This window comes from Monodelphis domestica, chromosome 5 (assembly GCF_027887165.1).
Source record: "Monodelphis domestica isolate mMonDom1 chromosome 5, mMonDom1.pri, whole genome shotgun sequence".
In the NCBI taxonomy this organism is placed as follows: Eukaryota; Metazoa; Chordata; class Mammalia; order Didelphimorphia; family Didelphidae; genus Monodelphis; species Monodelphis domestica.
In genome coordinates this window covers 277,100,813-277,121,149 of record NC_077231.1, presented here as the reverse complement: position 1 = coordinate 277,121,149, position 20,337 = coordinate 277,100,813, and the positions used below count along the sequence as shown (strand labels likewise).

At 35.8% G+C, this 20,337-nt stretch overlaps 1 protein-coding gene across 7 annotated transcripts in view; it reads left to right on the top strand.

Annotated features, from left to right (window-relative positions):
• The window catches only part of KRIT1 (KRIT1 ankyrin repeat containing), a 45,986-nt gene extending 25,940 nt beyond the window's left edge, over window positions 1-20,046 (top strand). For all 7 annotated transcript variants that reach the window (XM_016426406.2, XM_056800192.1, XM_007505007.3 and 4 more), the window contains 7 exons: window positions 2,359-2,515; window positions 7,550-7,701; window positions 11,648-11,814; window positions 12,339-12,426; window positions 13,268-13,474; window positions 17,348-17,464; window positions 18,290-20,046. In XM_016426406.2, the coding sequence (XP_016281892.1) occupies window positions 2,359-2,515; window positions 7,550-7,701; window positions 11,648-11,814; window positions 12,339-12,426; window positions 13,268-13,474; window positions 17,348-17,464; window positions 18,290-18,358 (957 nt within the window). In that variant the 3' untranslated portion in view covers window positions 18,359-20,046. The remainder of the gene's footprint in view (window positions 1-2,358; window positions 2,516-7,549; window positions 7,702-11,647; window positions 11,815-12,338; window positions 12,427-13,267; window positions 13,475-17,347; window positions 17,465-18,289) is intronic.
• The last annotated feature ends 291 nt before the right edge of the window (window positions 20,047-20,337 follow it).

The window sequence follows — 20,337 nt, the reverse complement described above, 5'->3', positions numbered from 1 at the left end:
CTTTCCTTCTAAGAAGCAAGCATCTTTTAATTTCATGGCTGCCATTGATGTCTCCAGTAATCTTTGAGCTCATGAATATAAAAATCTGGCATCACTTCCAGTTCTTCTCTCTCTATTTACCAGGAAGCAATAGGACCAGTTGCTGAGATATTAGGATATTTTTATGTTAAACTTCAAGCCACCTTTTTTTTTTTTTAAATACCTCTTTCACTCTCATGAAGAGGCTTCTTAATTCTTCACTTTCTGCCATTAGAGTGATATCATCTACATATCTGTATGAGCTTGATATTTTTACTAGGAGCCTTAATTCTGGCTTTTGATTCATTGAGCTGGCATTTCACATGATAATATAAGATAGATAATAAAAGGTGATAATATATAGCCCTGTTATATTCCTTTGCCAGTCCTAAACCAATTAGCCCTGTTATATTCCTTTGCCAGTCCTAAACCAATCAGTTGTTCCATAGTCAGCCTTATCTGTTGCTTCTTGGCCTGCATGCAGGTTCTTTAAGAGACAAGTAAGATGATCTGGTACTCTCATTCTTTGAGGACTTACCACATTTTGTCATGATCCACATAGTCAAAAGACTTTAGTGTAGTCATTGAAACAGAAATAAATGTTTTTCTGAAACTCAATTTTTTTTTTTTGCTTTCTCTATAATCTAGCTAATGTTGGCAATTTGATCTCTGGTAGACCAGCCTGCTCTTCTGATATTTCTCGATTGAGTTACTGCTAAAGCCTAGTTTGCAGAATCTTAAGCATAACCTTGCTAGCATGTAAAATAAACACAGTTGTTCAGTAATTTAAACATTCTTTGGCATTGTTCTTCTCCAAGATTGGCATATAGATTGATCTTTTCCAATCCAATGACCACTGAGTGTAACACTTTATGAATTTTAAATAGCTCAGTCAGAATTCCTTTCCCTCCATTAATCTTATTGTTAGCAATGTTTCCTAAAGCCGACTTCACTTCATTCTCTAGGATATCTAACTCTAGATCAGCAACCACACTATACTGATGATAAATGATGTTAAGATCTTTCTTTTATAATTCTTCTACTTGTTAAGTCTCTATCATTTTTGTCTTTTATCATGCCCATTTTTACATGAAATGTAAAACAGCTCTAATTTTTTAAAGAGATCTATATTTCCCATTCTCTTGTTTTCTTCTATTTCTTTGCAGTGCTCATTTAAGAGAACCTTCTTATCTTTTGTTGTTCTCAGGAATTCTGCATTCAGTTTCTTTCCCTTTCTTTCCATTTCTTTCCTTAGTTATTTGTAAAGCCTTATCAAAGAGCCATTTTACTTTTTTGCTCTTTTTTCCTTTGGGATGTTTTTTGTTGCTAGAGAGTATTGCAAGCTTTGGGATGTTTTTTGTTGCTAGAGAGTATTGCAAGCTTCTGGGACTCTGTCTATTGTATCTAATCTCTTAAATCTTTTGATCACCCCACTTCATATTCATAAAGGATGTCATTTAAGTAATACCTATATGTTGTGATGGTTATCCCCTACTTGCTTCAATTTAAGTCTGAGTTTTGCAATAAGAAGCTCAAAATGTGAGCCACAGGCAGCTCCAGGTCTTGTTTAACTGACTGTTTAGAATTTCTTTATACAGTCTATTTTGCCTGCAAAGCATATAATCAATCTGATTTCAGTATTGACCACCTGGTGACGTTTGTGTGGAGTTCTTTTTTGGATTGTTGAAAAAGACTGTTTGCTATAGCCAGTGAATTATCTTGAAAGAACTCTATCAGTTTCTGCCCTGCTTCATTTTGTATTCCCATACTAAATTTGCCTGTTATTCCAATTATCTTTTGATTGCCTACTTTAACATTCTAATCCCCTTTAATGAACATGACATCTTTTTTGGATCTGATTTCGAGAAGATGTTGTAGGTCTTCATAGAATTGATCAACTTTGGCTTCTTCAGTCTCAGTGGCTAGAGCATAGCATTATGTGATGTTAAATAGTTTGCTATGGATTTGGACAGATATTATTCTGTCATTTTTGAGCTTATACCCCAGTACCACTTTCCTTATCCTTTTATTGACTATGAGAACTACTTCAATTCTTCTAAAGGTCTTGCCCACAGCAGTATATGTAATGGTCACCTAAATGAATTTCTGTCCATATAAGTTTACTTACATGAAAAATGAACCACTTTCTTAGGATAACTCTTGAGCCACAAAGTTCATCCATTATATTCTAATGTTTTATATAAGTTACTAGAGGACTTAGCAATTGGAAAAGTATCAATAAATGTACCTAGCAAATTCTTACTTGAACTTTAACCAGTCTAAATATTTCCATACTAGAAATGTGTTTAACGTAGCAAATGGTTTCCTCCTTTACTGTAGTATGAAAAGGTACGGATATACCGAATGGATGGATCATATCGTTCTGTTGAACTGAAACATGGAAATAATACCACAGTACAGCAGATTATGGAAGGAATGCGTCTCTCACATGAAACACAACAGTATTTCACTATATGGATCTGTTCAGAGAACCTCAGTAAGAAGAATTCTGTTATATTGTTGATAAGTTTAAAATAATGCTTTGTGGGGCTACTATATTACAAAATCAAAATCCAACATTTTCAAAATATTTCTAAAATCTTATCTATAGCTTTGAACCATCTATATGTATCCACTTTCTTAAGATTAGGTAAAATTTTTAATATTAGGAAGCTATCCATCTGTAAAATGGAGGAAACAATATATAGTTAGTTATTACTGAGAAAAATTAGGCTTATGTTTGTGTATTACAGATTTCCCAGAAGGAAAATACTCTTAGCATTATCATTTACTTAGCAGTGATTATATATGTCTTTTAGCATTATAGTTACCGAATAATCCATATTTATTTTAGCATCATAATATTTTATAATCACCTTGTTTAGGAAAGAGTTGATAGAAATGGAAGAAATGAAATTGCTTTTTCTTTTACAAGACACAGAATTTTGAAGTTATACTAATATTCAATGAAATAAAGAGTTGAAAGTGAAAACTATCTCTTCCTAAAGAGATTGAGTTTTGTGCAGAAATTTTCAGAAGTTTTAAGGAAATGTCTTCTGACTAACAAGAAAACACAATTTAGTGCTCCTATTTCTAAATCACTAGTAGAATGAGATTTTTTTCATTTAGGTAAAACATGGATTTAAAGGGAGAAAAAATTTTAAGTACAAAGAATGTGCTACATGATCAGGAAGATGTGTTTTCCCTTTGAACAATCTTACACTCTGTGTGTATATGTATACATGCATGCACACATTTATTCAAAGAATCTGTTTAAAATATGTAATAACATGCCAAATATTTTTCATATATTTTGTATATGTAAAGTGGTACTGCAAGAAAAATTTTCACTGCTCAAGATGTGGACCTAAGTGGACACTGATGGAGGAAAAATACAGTACATTGCTAAGATTATAGTTATTGATATTATTCATAATCAGATCATCTATCTGATATAAATGTCAGACCCAAGTCCTTTTAAAAGTCTAAGTTTTTTTTGGTTATATAAAAAATGTAAAAACAAAATTTAGAATACTAGTAAATAAAAATATAGTTCATTGGGAAGAAATTATGATTCTTTCTTCATATTTTTAATTAATATATTCAGAATACAGACATATTGTTATACACAAAAGAGACACGGATCATATTTCTAATTTTAAAACGAAACCAAAGGAAATCTCATCTTGTTATGTATGCTAGCTGGCCTGATCATATGTAAATCAAGATGCCATTCTTTTAATTTCTTTCCTTACCACATCACAATTTTTTCTTCCCAGCTTTGCCACCCCCTGGCAGAACTGGGCAGCTAACCTGGCCACAGCCCTGCTTATAGGGATAAGCTTTGCAGGTATTTATTGAAGGCCTTTTGGGAGTGTGTCCCCATCCTGGTGACTCCATTTTTATTGCCTTTGTTCCTGCTGACAGATTAATCATGTAGCCCAGCACTCATGGGAAAAGAACAAGTCAAGTTAGCCTCCACAGCTGATAAATCAGGAAAAGTACCAATTCAGCTTGAAATTTTCTATAAGTCTCAATCTTCAAGTAATAAGTGCCTTTACTACCAAGTTAATTAAGTTCAAAATCCCATAAAGAGTTTCACAGTTAATAATAGCTGACTCTTAGGTGGTGCTTATATCTTTGTCTCATTTGAGCCTCACACCAAGCCTATGAGGTATATAATATATACATAATATGTATTATAATTATATTATCATTTTATATATTGTTATAATTACACATTATATGTGTATATGCACACAGATGGGTATTGTGTACTCACTATTTTAGAGATGAAAAAATTAAGGCCCCAAAGAGGTAGAGGGGACATGACCCTGGACACCCAGATAGTGTTAACAACCCAGCATTTGGGTTCTCAAATCTAGCATTCTTTTTGATATATCAAAGATTGCTTAAGAAAGACATCTGCTTTTAAAGTCAAAAGCACCAAAGCTTTTGACCAAAGCAGCTGGGTGGCTGAGTGGATTGAGAGCCAGATCTAGAGATGGGAGATCCTAGGTTCAAATCTGGCCTCAGACACTCCCTGGCTGTGTGACCCTGGCACAGGCAAGTCACTTGACACCCCCCCCCCCCATTGCCTAGCCCTTGCCACTCTTCTGCCTTGGAATCAATACACAGTATTGATTGATTCCAAGACAGAAGGTAAAGGTTTAAAAAAAAGGCACCAAAACTATTGTCTAGATTTTCTCTTCTACCTATTTATATATGAAGTACCTTTTGTGTACTTTTCCATTTTTCCTATTTTCCATAGCCAAGTTTTAATTAATTTTCTATCAAAATACAGTTTTAAACTTGATTAGATTGAGTATATTTTTACCACAAAGGAAAAGTAATCAAAATCTAGTTGCTATGTGATAGAAGTAATTGAATTGGGTTTGATTGGTTATATAGTAAAAAGTACATTAGATTGTGAGTCCAAAGAACTAGGCCCTCATTCCAGAGTTCTCACTTGAGCTCTTGACCATGGACAACTCATTTCTCTCTTTGCCTATGAAATGAGAATGGACTACATAATCTCTCTACAGTCTAAAATTGATGATTCTTGTGAAATCTATCAGTTGGAATATAATCAAAAGTATTTTGAGGTAATTAAGAATTTTAGGTAAATTTCATAGATCCTACTCTGTTTTAAGACATTTTCAAATTATTCTTAAACTAGCATTAAAGTGAAGCAACTCTATATTTGAATATTAATATTTAAAAAGAAAAGGTTGTCTCTTAATTTGAATGAATTCAGTATTTAGATTTAAATATTTGGGGGGCGGAGTCAAGATGGCAGCTTAGCAAGCAGCAAAAGTTCAGACCTTGTGGAAGACCCTTCCTTACCGATACAGACTGAATGCTCCTAGGGCACCGAAATTCAATCTGAACAACAGGACAGAAGCGGGGAACCCTCCTTCTGGACTCAAATCAAAAGGTACGCCCCCCCCAAAAGCTGGAATCCGAGAATACTCAGGGCTAAGGGGAAGGCAGAGCGAAGGTCCCAAGACCCCTCCCCCACAACCCAGAGGGCTGAGCCCCCAGCAGCAGCGGGAACCTCTGAGCGGGCAAAGGTGCTGGTTTGCAGGGTCTACCTTGTGAACAGTGGGCTGCCAGGCTTGGAGCATCCAGTTTGGACAGCAGGGAGGAAGCCAGGGAGAAACAGGTGGTGGCTGGGTCCCTCCATGGGGCTCCAGTCTCACCCTTGCCTCGGGTACATCCAGACCAATCCAGTTGAACTAATCCCATCAGAACTCCTCAGAGTTTAGGGAGGCGGGCAAAGGCACTTGCTGACAGCGGAGAAGCAGCTGGAGAGAACTGGAGAGAGCCTGAGCGGCCCAGCCTTCCAGGAGTCTTCAGAGCCTCAGTGCTTCATACAACATACAGCCCAACCCAATTGAACTCAATACAATCAAAAGCCTCCAGAGTACAGGGAAGCTAACATTCCTCCCCTAGAGACTGTACCAAGAGATCTGACAAAGCTCCAAGAGGGGAGACTGACAGCCCCAAAACCAAAACAAAATGAGAGGAGCAAGAGCAGAGCCAAATACGGGGAGCAAAGAAGGGATAAACTCGAGCAAACAACAGAAAAAGAAGAAAGAAATTACAATAGACAGCTTCTGCACAGGTAATGAGCAAAGAGCAAATGAAACAGAGGGGGAGGACCCAGCAAAGGAAAAATCAGAAATCCCAGCGAATTGGATACAGGTATTGGAAGAACTCAAAATGCAATTCAAAACACAATTAAGAGAGGCTGAAGACAATTGGGAAAAGAACGTAAAAACTAAGATAAGTCATCTGGAAACAGAAAATAGTGTCTTGAAAACCAAAATCAACCAGCTGGAAAATGAGGCAAAGGAGATGAAAGATGAGGCAAAGCAGATGAAAGATGAGGTGAAGAAGATGAAAGATGACCTCCAAAGAAAATCCGACCAAAAGGAAAAGGACGACCAAAAAACTAAGGATGAAATCCAGTCTTTAAGAACCAGAATACAACAACTTGAATCGAGCAACCTCACAAGGCAGCAAGACACTATAAAACAAAACCAAAAGAATGAAAAAATTGAGGAAAATATGAAGCATCTCATTCACAAAACAGAGGATTTAGAAAATCGTTCAAGGAGAGACAATTTAAGAATTATTGGCCTACCAGAAGACCATGACAAAAGAAAAAGCCTGGACATTATATTACAGGAAATTATTAAAGAAAACTGCCCCGAAATCCTTGAACAAGAGGGAAAAGTGGAGATTGAAAGAATCCACAGATCACCTCCTGTACTTAATCCCCAACTGACAACACTCAGGAATGTTATAGCCAAATTCAAGAACTATCAGACCAAAGAAAAGATATTACAAGCTGCCAAGAAGTCATTCCAATACCAAGGAACCACAGTGAGGATAACTCAGGATCTGGCTGCATCCACACTGAAAAAAAGAAAGGCATGGAATGCAATATTCCGTAAAGCAACGGAACTAGGTCTACAACCAAGAATCAATTACCCAGCAAAACTGACTATATTCTTACAGGGGAAAGTGTGGTCATTCAACAAAATAGAAGAATTTCAAGAATTCGTAAAGAAAAGACCAGACCTGAACAGAAAATTTGATGTCCAAGCACAGAACTCAAGAGAATCATCAAAAGGTAATTTAAAAAGAGGGGGAAAAAGAAAAACAAAAAAAAATTTTAAGAGACTCAATAAGTTAAAATGATATGTATCCCTATAAGAAAAGAGATCATTGGTAACTCTTAAAAACTGTTGTTATTAGCTGGGAAGCAAAAAGAAGTATACTTAGAAGGAACAGCAACAAACTGTATAGGATGAAAGGACAAGACATAAATAGGTATATAGATATATGCATGCAAAAATACATACGCATGAGTATGCATATATATGTATATATAACTAGAGCTTAAAAATAGGTTCATATTAAAAGATTTAACTATTTGCTCTGTAGTTTTTATGAATGGAGGTGATCAATTCACTATTGTGTAATTGTTTATAAGAGGAAAGTTGTTTGGTTTTTTTTCCAGGCCTTCAGCTGAAGCCCTATCACAAACCCTTACAACATGTTCGTGACTGGCCAGAAATCTTGAATGAATTGACAAATCTGGATCCTCAAAGGGAAACACCACAGCTTTTCCTAAGAAGAGATGTGAGACTTCCACTAGAAGTTGAGAGAAAGGTTTGCTTATAAATTCTAATTTGATTAATTCTGTTTGAATGGTTATATTGATTCATTACCTACTTCCATAGCACACTGTACCAGGCACAGAAAATTCATAGGAGCTAACTAGATATGCTTTGAAGTAATTGGCTAAACAAAATATAAATACAGAATGAATACTTGGAAGTATTCATTTTGTTTAGCCAATTACAGTGTAAACAATTTATCAATTAATACAGTGGATACTGGTACAGATGGCCTAAGAACTTACAGAATAAACTACCAATACTTTTTGTAGAACTGATCAGAAAATGTTTCTTTGAGATAAGTTTTAAAAGGAAGACTAGGACAAGGATTAATGGATGTGAATAGATACTTTCTGGATGGAGGAAATTCTATGTCTAAAAAACAGTCAGAAGCTGTTTGCAGAGGATTCTTGACAATCATCTGATTTTCTTCCCTATAGAAGAGAATCCATCTTTATTAGTTAGGAAATTGGCTAGATTGGTGTGGATGGTGTCTGTTTAGTGGACTGCATACTTGTTGGTCAGGGATTAGGATATAGAACAAGGAGCTGCTACAGGTTTTTAAACAGAATTTTATAAATTAAGAATGCTGTTTTAAAAATAGTATTCAAGGAAGATTATTTTGGCTGCTGTGTTTGGACAAGAGAAAAACCTCATACTAAGATCCACAAGAAGGCAAATCAAGATGGGTAATGAGGGTCTGATTGAAGGTGGTGCCTATGGAAATGGAGTAACATCAGGGCAGCAAAAATATAGCCTAGATTTCTTCATCTCTTTTCTAAAGATATTTCCATTTAAAAAAATTTTTTAAACCATAACAAAGTTTATTTGGAAGAACAAAAGATCAAGGATATCCAGGGAAATAATGAAAAAAAACACATATGATGGGGGCCTTGCAGTCCCTGACCTAAAACTATATTACAAAGCAGCAGTCATCAAAACAATTTGGTACTGGCTAAGAAACAGAAAGGAAGATCAGTGGAATAGACTGGGGGAAAGCGACCTCAGCAAGACAGTATACGATAAACCCAAAGATCCCAGCTTTTGGGACAAAAATCCACTATTCGATAAAAACTGCTGGGAAAATTGGAAGACAGTGTGGGAGAGACTAGGAATAGATCAACACCTCACACCCTACACCAAGATAAATTCAAAATGGGTGAGTGACTTAAACATAAAGAAGGAAACCATAAGTAAATTGGGTAAACACAGAATAGTATACATGTCAGACCTTTGGGAGGGGAAAGGCTTTAAAACCAAGCAAGATATAGAAAGAATCACAAAATGTAAAATAAATAATTTTGACTACATCAAACTAAAAAGCTTTTGTACAAACAAAACCAATGTAACTAAAATCAGAAGGAAAACAACAAATTGGGAAAAAATCTTCATAGAAACCTCTGACAAAGGTTTAATTACTCATATTTATAATGAGCTAAATCAATTGTACAAAAAATCAAGCCATTCTCCAATTGATAAATGGGCAAGGGACATGGATAGGCAGTTCTCAGATAAAGAAATCAAAACTATCAACAAGCACATGAAGAAGTGTTCTGCATCTCTTATAATCAGAGAGATGCAAATCAAAACAACTCTGAGGTATCACCTCACACCTAGCAGATTGGCTAACATAACAGCAAAGGAAAGTAATGAATGCTGGAGGGGATGTGGCAATGTAGGGACATTAATTCATTGCTGGTGGAGTTGTGAACTGATCCAACCATTCTGGAGGGCAATTTGGAACTATGCCCAAAGGGCAACAAAAGAATATCTACCCTTTGACCCAGCCACAGCACTGCTGGGTCTGTACCCCAAAGAGATAATGGACACAAAGACTTGTACAAAAATATTCATAGCTGCGCTCTTTGTGGTGGCCCAAAACTGGAAAACGAGGGGATGCCCATCAATTGGGGAATGGCTGAACAAACTGTGGTATATGTTGGTGATGGAGTACTATTGTGCTAAAAGGAATAATAAAGTGGAGAAGTTCCATGGAGACTGGAACAACCTCCAGGAAGTGATGCAGAGCGAGAGGAGCAGAACCAGGAGAACATTGTACACAGAGACTAATACACTGTGGTATAATCGAACGTAATGGACTTCTCCATTAGTGGCGGTGTAATGTCCCTGAACAACTTGCAGGGATCCAGGAGAAAAAAACACCATTCATAAGCAAAGGATAAACTATGGGAGTGGAAACACCGAGAAAAAGCAACTGCCTGAATACAGAGGTTGAGGGGACATGACAGAGGATAGACTCTAAATGAACACTCTAATGCAAATACTATCAACAAAGCAATGGGTTCAAATCAAGAAAACATCTAATGCCCAGTGGACTTACGCGTCGGCTATGGGGGGTGGGGGGGAGGAAAAGAAAATGATCTATGTCTTTAACGAATAATGCTTGGAAATGATCAAATAAAATATATTAAAATAAAAAAAATAATTGAGGGAAAAAAATTTTTACAAGTAGGGTCAAAAAATTTCAGGTCATAAAAGTTTCACTATCTTTTCCTACTTAGAAAAATGACTCCCTCATATGGCTGCCCAAGAGAATATTATTTACATACGAAGACAGATATATTAGCAGTGTTCAAACAAATCCCCATGTCATCTCTGAAAAATTGTCAGTTTTTGACTAGAGAAACAAAATAAGAAGTTCCATAGGTATGAAAATCATACATAATCTAGAACGTTCAACCTTTTTTCCTACCAGAGCTACCAAGTATGATTTTTTTTGAGAGTTTTGAATTGCAATGGGAGGAAGAAGCAGAAGATGAATGGGTAATCCATAAATTACCCCTGATCAAGGGTGAAATCGAATTACTTAATTGTTGTGGCTTACATTGTCTGTTTTCACATTGTTGATATGTATCCATAATTGTTTTTAATTCAGTAAGCATTTATTAAGCTCTTGCTGTGTGCCAGGCACTCTGGTGAAAGCTTCTGGGTATACGGAGATAAAGATGAAACAGGCCCTGTTAAGAAGCTTGCATTCTGATAATTGCTCATACTTGTAGAGTACCTCTATATGCGTTTGGATGTTAAGAATGGGAGACCAGGAAAAATACCAGGAAAGGTTTTGTGTGGAAGGAAAAGACCTGAGGTCTGTAAGAGGGCCTGAGATTCCAAGAGCCGAAGGTAAAAGACAAAAGGCATTCCAGAGATGAGAGAAAGCCCATGTAAAGCGACAGAGGCAGCAAATGTAAAATATGTGTGTGTATATTCAGTGATATGTTTAAAACACCTTTTCATATAGACTGCTAACATTAGCTAAGCTAATAATAGCTTAAACACTATGCAAAGTGCTTTCCAGTTTTTCTCATTTAGTCTCCACAACAACTCTGGTGGTAAGTGCTGTTGTTATCCACATTTATCAAATTGGGAAACAGAGGCAGACTGTTTAAATGATTTTGCCCAGAGTCACATGGCTAGTTAGTATCTGAGGCCATATTTGAACTCAGGATTTCCTGTTCTAGGTCCAGCACTCTCTGTCAACCGCACCACCAGCTACCTAGATAAAAGTATTTCAAACAAATGGACATTTTAATTTGTTAGTACAGTGTAAAAACAACCATTATTTTGACTATTATAAATGACAGTCTTTGTGAAATATTTACATTTTGCCTATTTTGAAGAATAAAAAAGAAATATTTCTACAGCTGATTTAAGAATACATTTAGAAACTTTAAAGTTTTAATGATATGCAAAGCATAAATATAATGTAATGTTAAAAAAGCAGAGCGTAAGCATTGGAATGAGTTTACAAGTTGGAAATTATCCATATTTGTAACCTCATTGTTCATTTCACTAGCAATACCTCACTAATGTTCAAATTATAGCTTTATCTTTTCCCCAGTAAGAGAGTGAAAAGTTATGCTGACTTTGTAACAAGAAAATATAGTATGTTACTCATATTATTCTTTTTCCTCATTAAGATTGAAGACCCCCTGGCCATTCTTATTCTCTTTGATGAAGCCAGATACAATTTGCTGAAAGGCTTCTATACATCTCCTGATGCTAAGTTGATAACACTGGCAAGTCTACTGCTGCAAATAGTTTATGGGAATTATGAAAGTAAAAAACACAAACAAGGTTTCCTCAAGTAAGTGCTTAAATAACATTAGTAGAGATAACACCGATTAATTTAAACATACTCCAGTTGCTATTAATAATTTCCATAAGCACCTTTAAGAAATTGTTTTGGTATAGAATTCTGTGGCTTCATGGACTGGTCCAGCCAAACACCCATTGGAGTTTAGGCAGTGTCTGCCTAAAGGAGGCAGAGGTGGGGTGAGATGGTGCCTAGAGACCTATGGACAGAAGGTCTAAATTGAACCTCTCAATGTACAGCTACTGATTTTTCAATTGAGCATATACTACTATACAGATCAAACAGTTGGCAGTCATCTGACAAGTATTCCCCATGTTTCAGGCATGGTACTTATATATTAGGGCTACAAAGGAAAAAATGGAAGATCACATTTTATAGGAATTTTTACATTCTATTTAGCTAGTTAGCTTGAAGTTAATCTTTTCATCCAGAAATCTTAATCATACATTTAACTGAATCATTGTACTCTTCTGTTTAAATTATTTACTTAACATGTGTTGGTATGTTTGTTACAGTGAAGAAAATCTAAAATCCATAGTTCCAATCACCAAATTGAAAAGTAAGGCCCCTCACTGGACAAACAGAATACTTCATGAATACAAGGTAAACACTTACTTTAAATATTTAAAGCTCTTAAAAATAATACTTAGTATCTTATTAAATTGGAATTTTAAAATAGTTTTCTTAATCTTATAACTAAAAAGTGAAAGGAATCTATTGATGCTGTTTGTGAAACTGAGATAAATTGTGGAGAAAATAGGTTTTTGTTTTTTAATACTGTAAGTCTGTTTCACAAGAATTAAATAGGAGAAGGGATTAATGGGTTAGAGGGTCTTGGGTTTAAAGCTGAAAGGGACCTCAGGGATATCTAGTTGGACCCTGTCATTTGACATATCAATTATATTGCTTTGGTGGAGAGGATATCCCCACCAATCAAATCCGTGACCCCATCAATATAAATATCTTAGAAGGAAATGTGCTTTTAGATATGAAGTCAGTTTTCTTATATTTCTCTTATAATTTATTGTTAGAAAAGAACAGTTCTGGGTCATTATTAGGTGATCTAAAACCAAAATCTGAGTAAATCTTCAAAACACTGAGTTTTTAAAATTAAAATAGACTTGGTAATGTGAGGTGACTTTCTTTGTAGCAGTGTAATGTGGGGGTTAGAGTTGTGGAATTAATTAATTAATTAATTTTTAGGCCCCTACCTTCTGTCTTATATTCACTGCTGTGTATTGGTTCTAAGACAGAAGAGCAGTAAGAGCTAGGCAATGGCAGTTAAGTGACTTCCCAGGGTCACACAGATAGGAAGTGTCTGAGGCCAGATTTGAATCTAGGACCTGCCATCTCTAGGCCTGGCTCTCCATCCATTGAGCTACCCAGCTGCTCCTGGAATGTAATTATTATTTACTCTTTTCCCCCTCTTCATTTCTGCTTCTAGAATCTTAGTACAAGCGAGGGTGTCAGTAAGGAAATGCACCACCTTCAGCGCATGTTCTTACAGAATTGCTGGGAAATTCCTACATATGGAGCTGCCTTTTTTACAGGACAAGTATTTACAAAAGCAAGTTCCAGCAGCCATAAAGTCATTCGGGTTTATGTAGGAGTGAACATAAAAGGATTACATCTCCTCAATATGGAAACTAAGGTAATGTTTAATTGTTTTTGACTGTTCTTGTGAAGTAGGACCTACCTTTCGTATCAGTTAAAACAGTAAATAGGCTAACTGAAAAAGATCCCAATATCACCCAATAAAGACTTAAGTTTTTAAGAATGTCAAATCATTTACCAATCTTAGAATTTTTTCCTATGAGACCAAGAAAGACCAATTTTTAGACTACACATCATGAAGCTCTCTAAATTTAGTCACTGCGCATGCCCATTTCTATTGAATAGTACCATCATTTTTTATAAGAAATCCTTTCAATTTATTTTTTGAGTTATTTAATCACATTTTTAAAGGAAAATATTGTTTTGCCTTTGACACTAAAGTAGGAAGTAGATAATTGTGATTAAAACCAAAGTTTTAAGAACTAGTTTTAAATTCTTTACATAATTTAGCTCTGTCTAGGAAGAGAACTTTTATAAAATTAGTTCATAGTAGTAATTTGGTTTTTGGTCATCAGGAGAAAAAGAATTCCAAATAAGCCAGTCTTCCAGATAAATGAAATCTGCTCCCAGAAGTGATATATTTTTTAATTTTTAAACTGCCCATTTTCAAAAAATGGAAATCTTTCTAAAATGATGACAAGTTTTTAGTCTTAAACAGCATACTGGGTATGATTTAACCTTTTCCTACTGTCCAAAAATCGTCAGTTGTTTTGTTATTTTTACTCTCATTCCTCTAAATGTATTTTTAAGAGACTTATTCAGATGCTGCCTTGTTGCAGAAAGACACCTCTGAGTTCCCAAAGGCTAGATCTGTTTCAGGGATACAGACAGACTCTGGCAGGTCTTCCAGCTCTTCTGGAAAGGCCTATTAATGGCTTCTATGTCTTATGTTTGAGTACCAACCCAACAAAGTTTGGACAGGCTGATGGCATAGGTACCCACAGAGTGATAAGTGCTTCAGCTTTAACAGCTTTTAAAAGACTGTTTATTAATCCGTAAAAGGATTGTAGTCTTTATCATGTAAGGTTCACCACTTTGGAACTATATTTAGATTATAGATGAAAGTATAGCTAAGTGCAGTTATAGAGGGAGAATTAGTATTGACTCTAGGCATTTCCTTGAAGCTTTTTTCTAGGAAAACATCCATGATGGTGGTAGGCCACCAGCCTCAGTTTTAAATATAAATTAAAGAATGTACATTTTATAACTTTTTTGAGTCAGTATCAAATAGCTAACTTTCTGCAAAAATTATTATTAAAGCAAAGGCCAAAATGGTCTTCTCCAAAATGATTAGCTCATCTTTCAGAACTAATTTTTCTGCTGTTTTTAGGGAATTATTAGGGAGAGGAGGGGGCCTTAACTATTTATTCAGTGGTATTTCAGTGCTTAAGAATACTCATAGGCATGTTACACATAATCCATAAGTAATGACACATACGTTAATAGAGCCATAGAGTTTTTATAATCTAATCATTTTAAGTTCACTAAAATAGCAAAATATAGCCCATTGTTACTTTTGCATTCTAACATTGTGTTCAAAGAGCCCTTGTGACTCTTTAAAAAAACAGTTAATGTCAGAAAGGAAAGTATGCTAATATTTCAGTGTACTTTTTCCTAAAATCAATGATCAAATAAATATTTCTTGTTAATAGGTCCATTTCTTAGAAATAATAATTTAAAAATCACTTTTAAAATTAAATTTTTTCAGAATATCATATTCCATGCCTTTCGGTCCTTCAGTGTGGATGCAGCCAGATCCTGCATTATCCTCATTGTGGTTCCATAGTATCTGAATGACTTCTTCTTGGCAGCTTGTAATATCTTTTCTTTGGTTTGATAGTTCTTGAATTTGGCTATAACATTCCTGAGTGTTGTCAGTTGGGGATTAAGTACAGGAGGTGATCTGTGGATTCTTTCAATCTCCACTTTTCCCTCTTATTCTAGAATATCGGGGCAGTTTTCTTGAATAATTTCCTGTAGTATTGTGTACAGGCTTTTTCTTTTGTCATGGTCTTCTGGTAGACCAGTGATTCTTAAATTGTCTCTCCTTGAACAAAATCTAAATCCTCTGTTTTGTGAATGGGATGCTTCATGTTTTCCTCAATTTTTTCATTCTTTTGGTTTTGTTTTATAGTGTCCTGCTGCCTTGTGAGGTCACTTAATTCGAGTTGTTGTATTCTGGTTCTTAAAGATTGGATTTCATCCCTGGCTTTTTGGTCATCCTTCTCTTTTTGGTCTGATTTTCTTTGGAGGTCATCTTTCATCCTCTTTACCTCATCTTTCATCTTCTTTGCCTCATCTTTCATCTCCTTTGCCTCATTTTCCAGATGGTTGATTTTGGCTTTCAAGACACTATTTTCTTGTTTTAGTTTTCTGTTTCCAGATGACTTATCTTAGTCTTTAAGTTCTTTTCCCAATTGTCTTCAGCCTCTCTTAATTGTGTTTTGAATTACATTTTGAGTTCTTCCAAAGCCTGTATCCAATTCGCTGGGATTTCTGATTTATCATTTGCTGATCCCTCTCCCTCTGTTCCGTTCGCTGTATAGAAGCTGTCTACTGCAGTTTCTTTATTATTTTTCTGTTGTTTGCTCATATTCACCCCTTATTTGCTCCCCGTATTTGTCTGTGCTCTTGCTCCTCTCATTTTTTTGGTTTGGGGGGCTTCTGTCAGTCTCCCCTCTTGGAGCTTTGTCAGATCTCTCAGGCCAGTCTCTGAGGGAGGAGTATTGGAGTTTGAGCTTCCCTGTCCTCTGAAGACTTGATGCGATTAAGTTCAGCTGGGTTGGGCTGGGTATGCTCTGAGGCCAAAACCTCCTAGAAGGCTAGAGCAAATATGGAGGATCTCCAAAGCTCTGGCCAGGCTGCCAGCTCTATGCTCCCTCTCAAGCTCCTTCCCCTCCATCTGTGTTTTACGCTCTGAGCCTGGCACAGCCCTGCCCGCAAGGTACACCCTCCAGACCAGCACCTTTGCCCGCCCAGAGGTTCCCACTGCCACTGGAGGCTCAGTGCTCTTGGTGGACGGGGGAATGGGTCCTGGGACCTTCCTTCTGTCTTCCCCTTGACCCGAGTGTTCTCGGATTCCGGGTCTTCGGGGGGCGTACCTTTTGAATTAAGTCCAGCAGGAGGGTTCCTTGGCTCTGTCTTGTTGTTAGGTTTGATTTCAGTCCCCCAGGAGTATTCAATTTGTGATCAGTAAGAAAGGGTATTCAGAGGTCTGAACTTCTGCTCCTTCTAGACTACCATCTTGACTCTGCCATAAATTTTTTCAGTTACATGTAGAAACAATTTTTGACAATTGTTTTCTGATGCTCTAGTGTTTAGATTTTCCCCTCCCTTTCCCTACTCCTCGAGGCAGTAGGTAGTCTGATAGGTTATACCAGTGCTTTCATGTATTACATATTTCTTCTGTCATGACAGAAGATGCATATCACACATGTAGTAAAATACTCTGGAAGGAAATAAAGTGGAAGATGGCCTGCTTTGATCTGCAATCAGACTCCAACAGTTCCCTTGTTGTCTGGGGATAGGATTTTTTATCCAGGGTCCCTTGTGGACATCTTGGGAACCTGCTTTGCTGATAACAGTTTAGTCCTTCACAGTTAATCATCAAGTAATTTTTTCCATTAGGTGTACTTCAGTTTCTTGGTTCTGCTCACTTCAGTGTGCAGGTATTCATAGACGTTAAAGATCACTTACATTCAGCCATTGAGTTTTACGTCCAATGATAATAGATAATAAGACAATATAATGCTTTCTATTTCTCACCTCATTTAAAACTTTTTTTAATTGTAAGAACTTACTCTGGAATATCAGAGTCTTTATTACAATCAGATACTCAGGCCTGAAAGAGCTGCTTTGGCTATCACCAAATACCCGCTGAAATCAATGACTATTTCTGATTTTGTCACAGACTTTGCTCATTAGCCTCAAGTATGGTTGCTTTATGTGGCAGTTGGGAGATGCTGATTCCTGCTTTCAAATTCACAGTCTGGAAAATAAAATGAGCTTCATAGTACACACCAAACAGGTAGGCATTGATATTGGATAGAACCAAATGACCCTATTTGTTAAAGCTAATTCTTTTTCAAGTAAAATGGTATTTTAAGAAGAACACTCAATATAATTGCTTCAAGTAATGGCATGTTTAAAAAGCCAAGGGAGAGGCAACCTTTCTTTAAACCCCTGGAGCTCTATCCTTTTTAAGACAAGACAAGCCTGGAGCTTACCTTTAACTCCTTCTAATTCAATTTATCTTTTTTGTTTGTTTGTTTTAACCGTTCACCTTCCTTCATACAATCAATACTGTATATTGTTTCTGAGGCAGAAGAGAGATGAGATCTAGGCAGTTGGGATTAAATGATTTGAGGCCAGATTTGAATCCATGACCTCCAGTCTCCAGGCCTTGATCTCAATACACTGAACCACTTCCCCTCTGGGCCACTTTTCATAGGTAATAGTCACTGAGTTGCTCCATAAACTCTTCTCCCAGGTAGCAGGATGCTCTCAAAAGAATGGGGAATGCTATCTTGCCATAGATATACATTATACACTTGACTTATGATCAGCTCTATATTGTTGAGTCATTTCAGTTATGTCTGACTCCTTATGACCCCATTTGGGGTCTTTTGGCACAAAGATCCTTCAGTGGGTTGCCATTTCCTCCTCCAGGCTCAATTTTACAGGAGAGGAAAAGAAAGCAAACAGGGTTAAGTGATTTGCCTGGAGTCCCATACCTAGTGTGTATCTGAGGCCAGATTTGAGCTCAAGAACTTGAGTCTTCCTGACTTCTAGGCCTGTGCTCTATCCACTGTACCACTTCATACTAACTTTATATCGACATCTTATTTTACAGGCAGGTCTGGTTGTAAAACTGCTCTTAAAACTTAATGGACAATTAATGCCTAGTGAAAGAAATGAATGAAAGGCAAGAAAAATTATTCTGAAGGAGTCCTGGGAACACAGATTTCTTTCACTGAAACATTTCTCAAAATATCAGCTTTATCAAGATACTATATTTAATCTTGTATTATGTATGTATATTTTCTCTTTTGTACAGAATCTGTTACTTTGTGGATTTGTGTAACATACTGATTTTTTATTCTCCAACATATGATATTCTAATTTTGACACCAAAAGGCGATTGCTAGCAAATACACTAGATAAATCAAATTCTAAATTTTGCAAAGAAATTTCTTATTATAACTATTGAAGAATTTAGAGTGTAGGTATAACAAATTAAAACTTACTTTTAAAGAACTTTTTAAAAGTATTATTTCAAAAAGATACTTGAAATTTAAAAACTTAATGAAATAAAAATGTATTTTCTATATATAAACCATGTAACAGTATTATTTGAAAACATTTTAGTGTAATCTGAAAATTTTGTGACCTTTTCCAGAACTTTTGTTAAAAACTATATCTAGCTCCTAAGGTTTTTGAATTTATTTTCCTCCTTTGAATCCAGAGGAGAATTTTGCTGGTTGTTTTAAAAATTAAGTGCAAATTTTGTAAATGATGGTCACTGGATGGTCAATAGTTGTATCTTATTTGTACCTGAATTATTTTTATGAATTAATTGTTTTTTTATGGTGCAGAATAAGCATATCATCAGAAAGTTAGTTACTTAATTCAGTTAATTCTCATATGGAAGTTGAATTTGATTCTGTTAATCTATAAACTGTAGTCTTTCAATAACTAAAAAACAGTGGTTCCAAGGCAATAATTAATGTTAGTTTTAGCTGTTCTGTAGAATCTAAATACACAGGTTCTCTCTGTGTCTCTCTCTGACACATACACACACACACATGCATTTATATAATCTTTTTTTCAAAGTAAATTTTAAAGTAATGACATGTCTGATACTCAGAAATAGTTAAGAAATGGCTTGAGTAAAGCTTATTAATGTAATAATTTTGGTGTAATGAATTCTAAATTTTCAGGAGAAACAGAGTTTATATAATGTCTTAATATGACCCGAGGACATTCTTATTCAACAGACATTTAATGGTGCCAATTACATTCAGATCAGACTAAAGATTGCAGTTAAGTGTTATAGAGACACAATTTGTGATCTTGCCCTAAAGGACCATAACATATACCAAGATTATATATAAGCTTGTAAAACAAATTTAATTTGAATAGTTTGTGTGCATACAGTAAAAGAGAGGAAAGCATTCCGAGGCTTAACTTTAAACAGAGGTACAAAAGTGTGAAATTGAAAAAGTGATGCAAAAAGATAGTAAATTGTTTTGGCTCAAGTGAAAGGTTTGTCTGGGGCAGTGATGGTGAACCTTGTAGAAACTGAGTGCCCAAACTGCAGCCCTCATGCTGCATATGAGCCGCCTTACCCCATATGGGGAGGGAAGAAGTACCCCCATTGGGCTGCTGGGCAGAGGGACAGAAGTGGCCCCCTCCAGTATGGTCCAGCATGCATTCATAGGTTCACCAACATGGGTCTAGGCTACCATTGGGGTGTTAGAGGTGGTTTAGGTATTTAAATGCATATTTCTTAATAACTTCAAAATGTTATTCAAGTATTCCATTATGTAAAATATTGAAAGCTATACTTATAAACTCATACAACATAATAAATAATTTTCTTATAAAAGATTCAAATGTATTCTTGAATATTTCCATTTATTAATGTTCTTTAGTAAGAAATATGTAGAAAACAAAAATACAGAAAAATTTCTGGAATCAGTCAATAAAACAATAACTAAGTGGTCATTTGGTAGGTTAGTACGTTAACATGAAGATATGTTTCTTTGTTAATTATTGTCTTAATATTAAAGCAGTTTAAAATACATAAAAATGACATTTCAGTTTCCATTGGTATTGAACCAAGAAGTTTAACCACATTGATAGATCTCACCCCAAAATGAGGTCTTTGAAAAGAAAAAA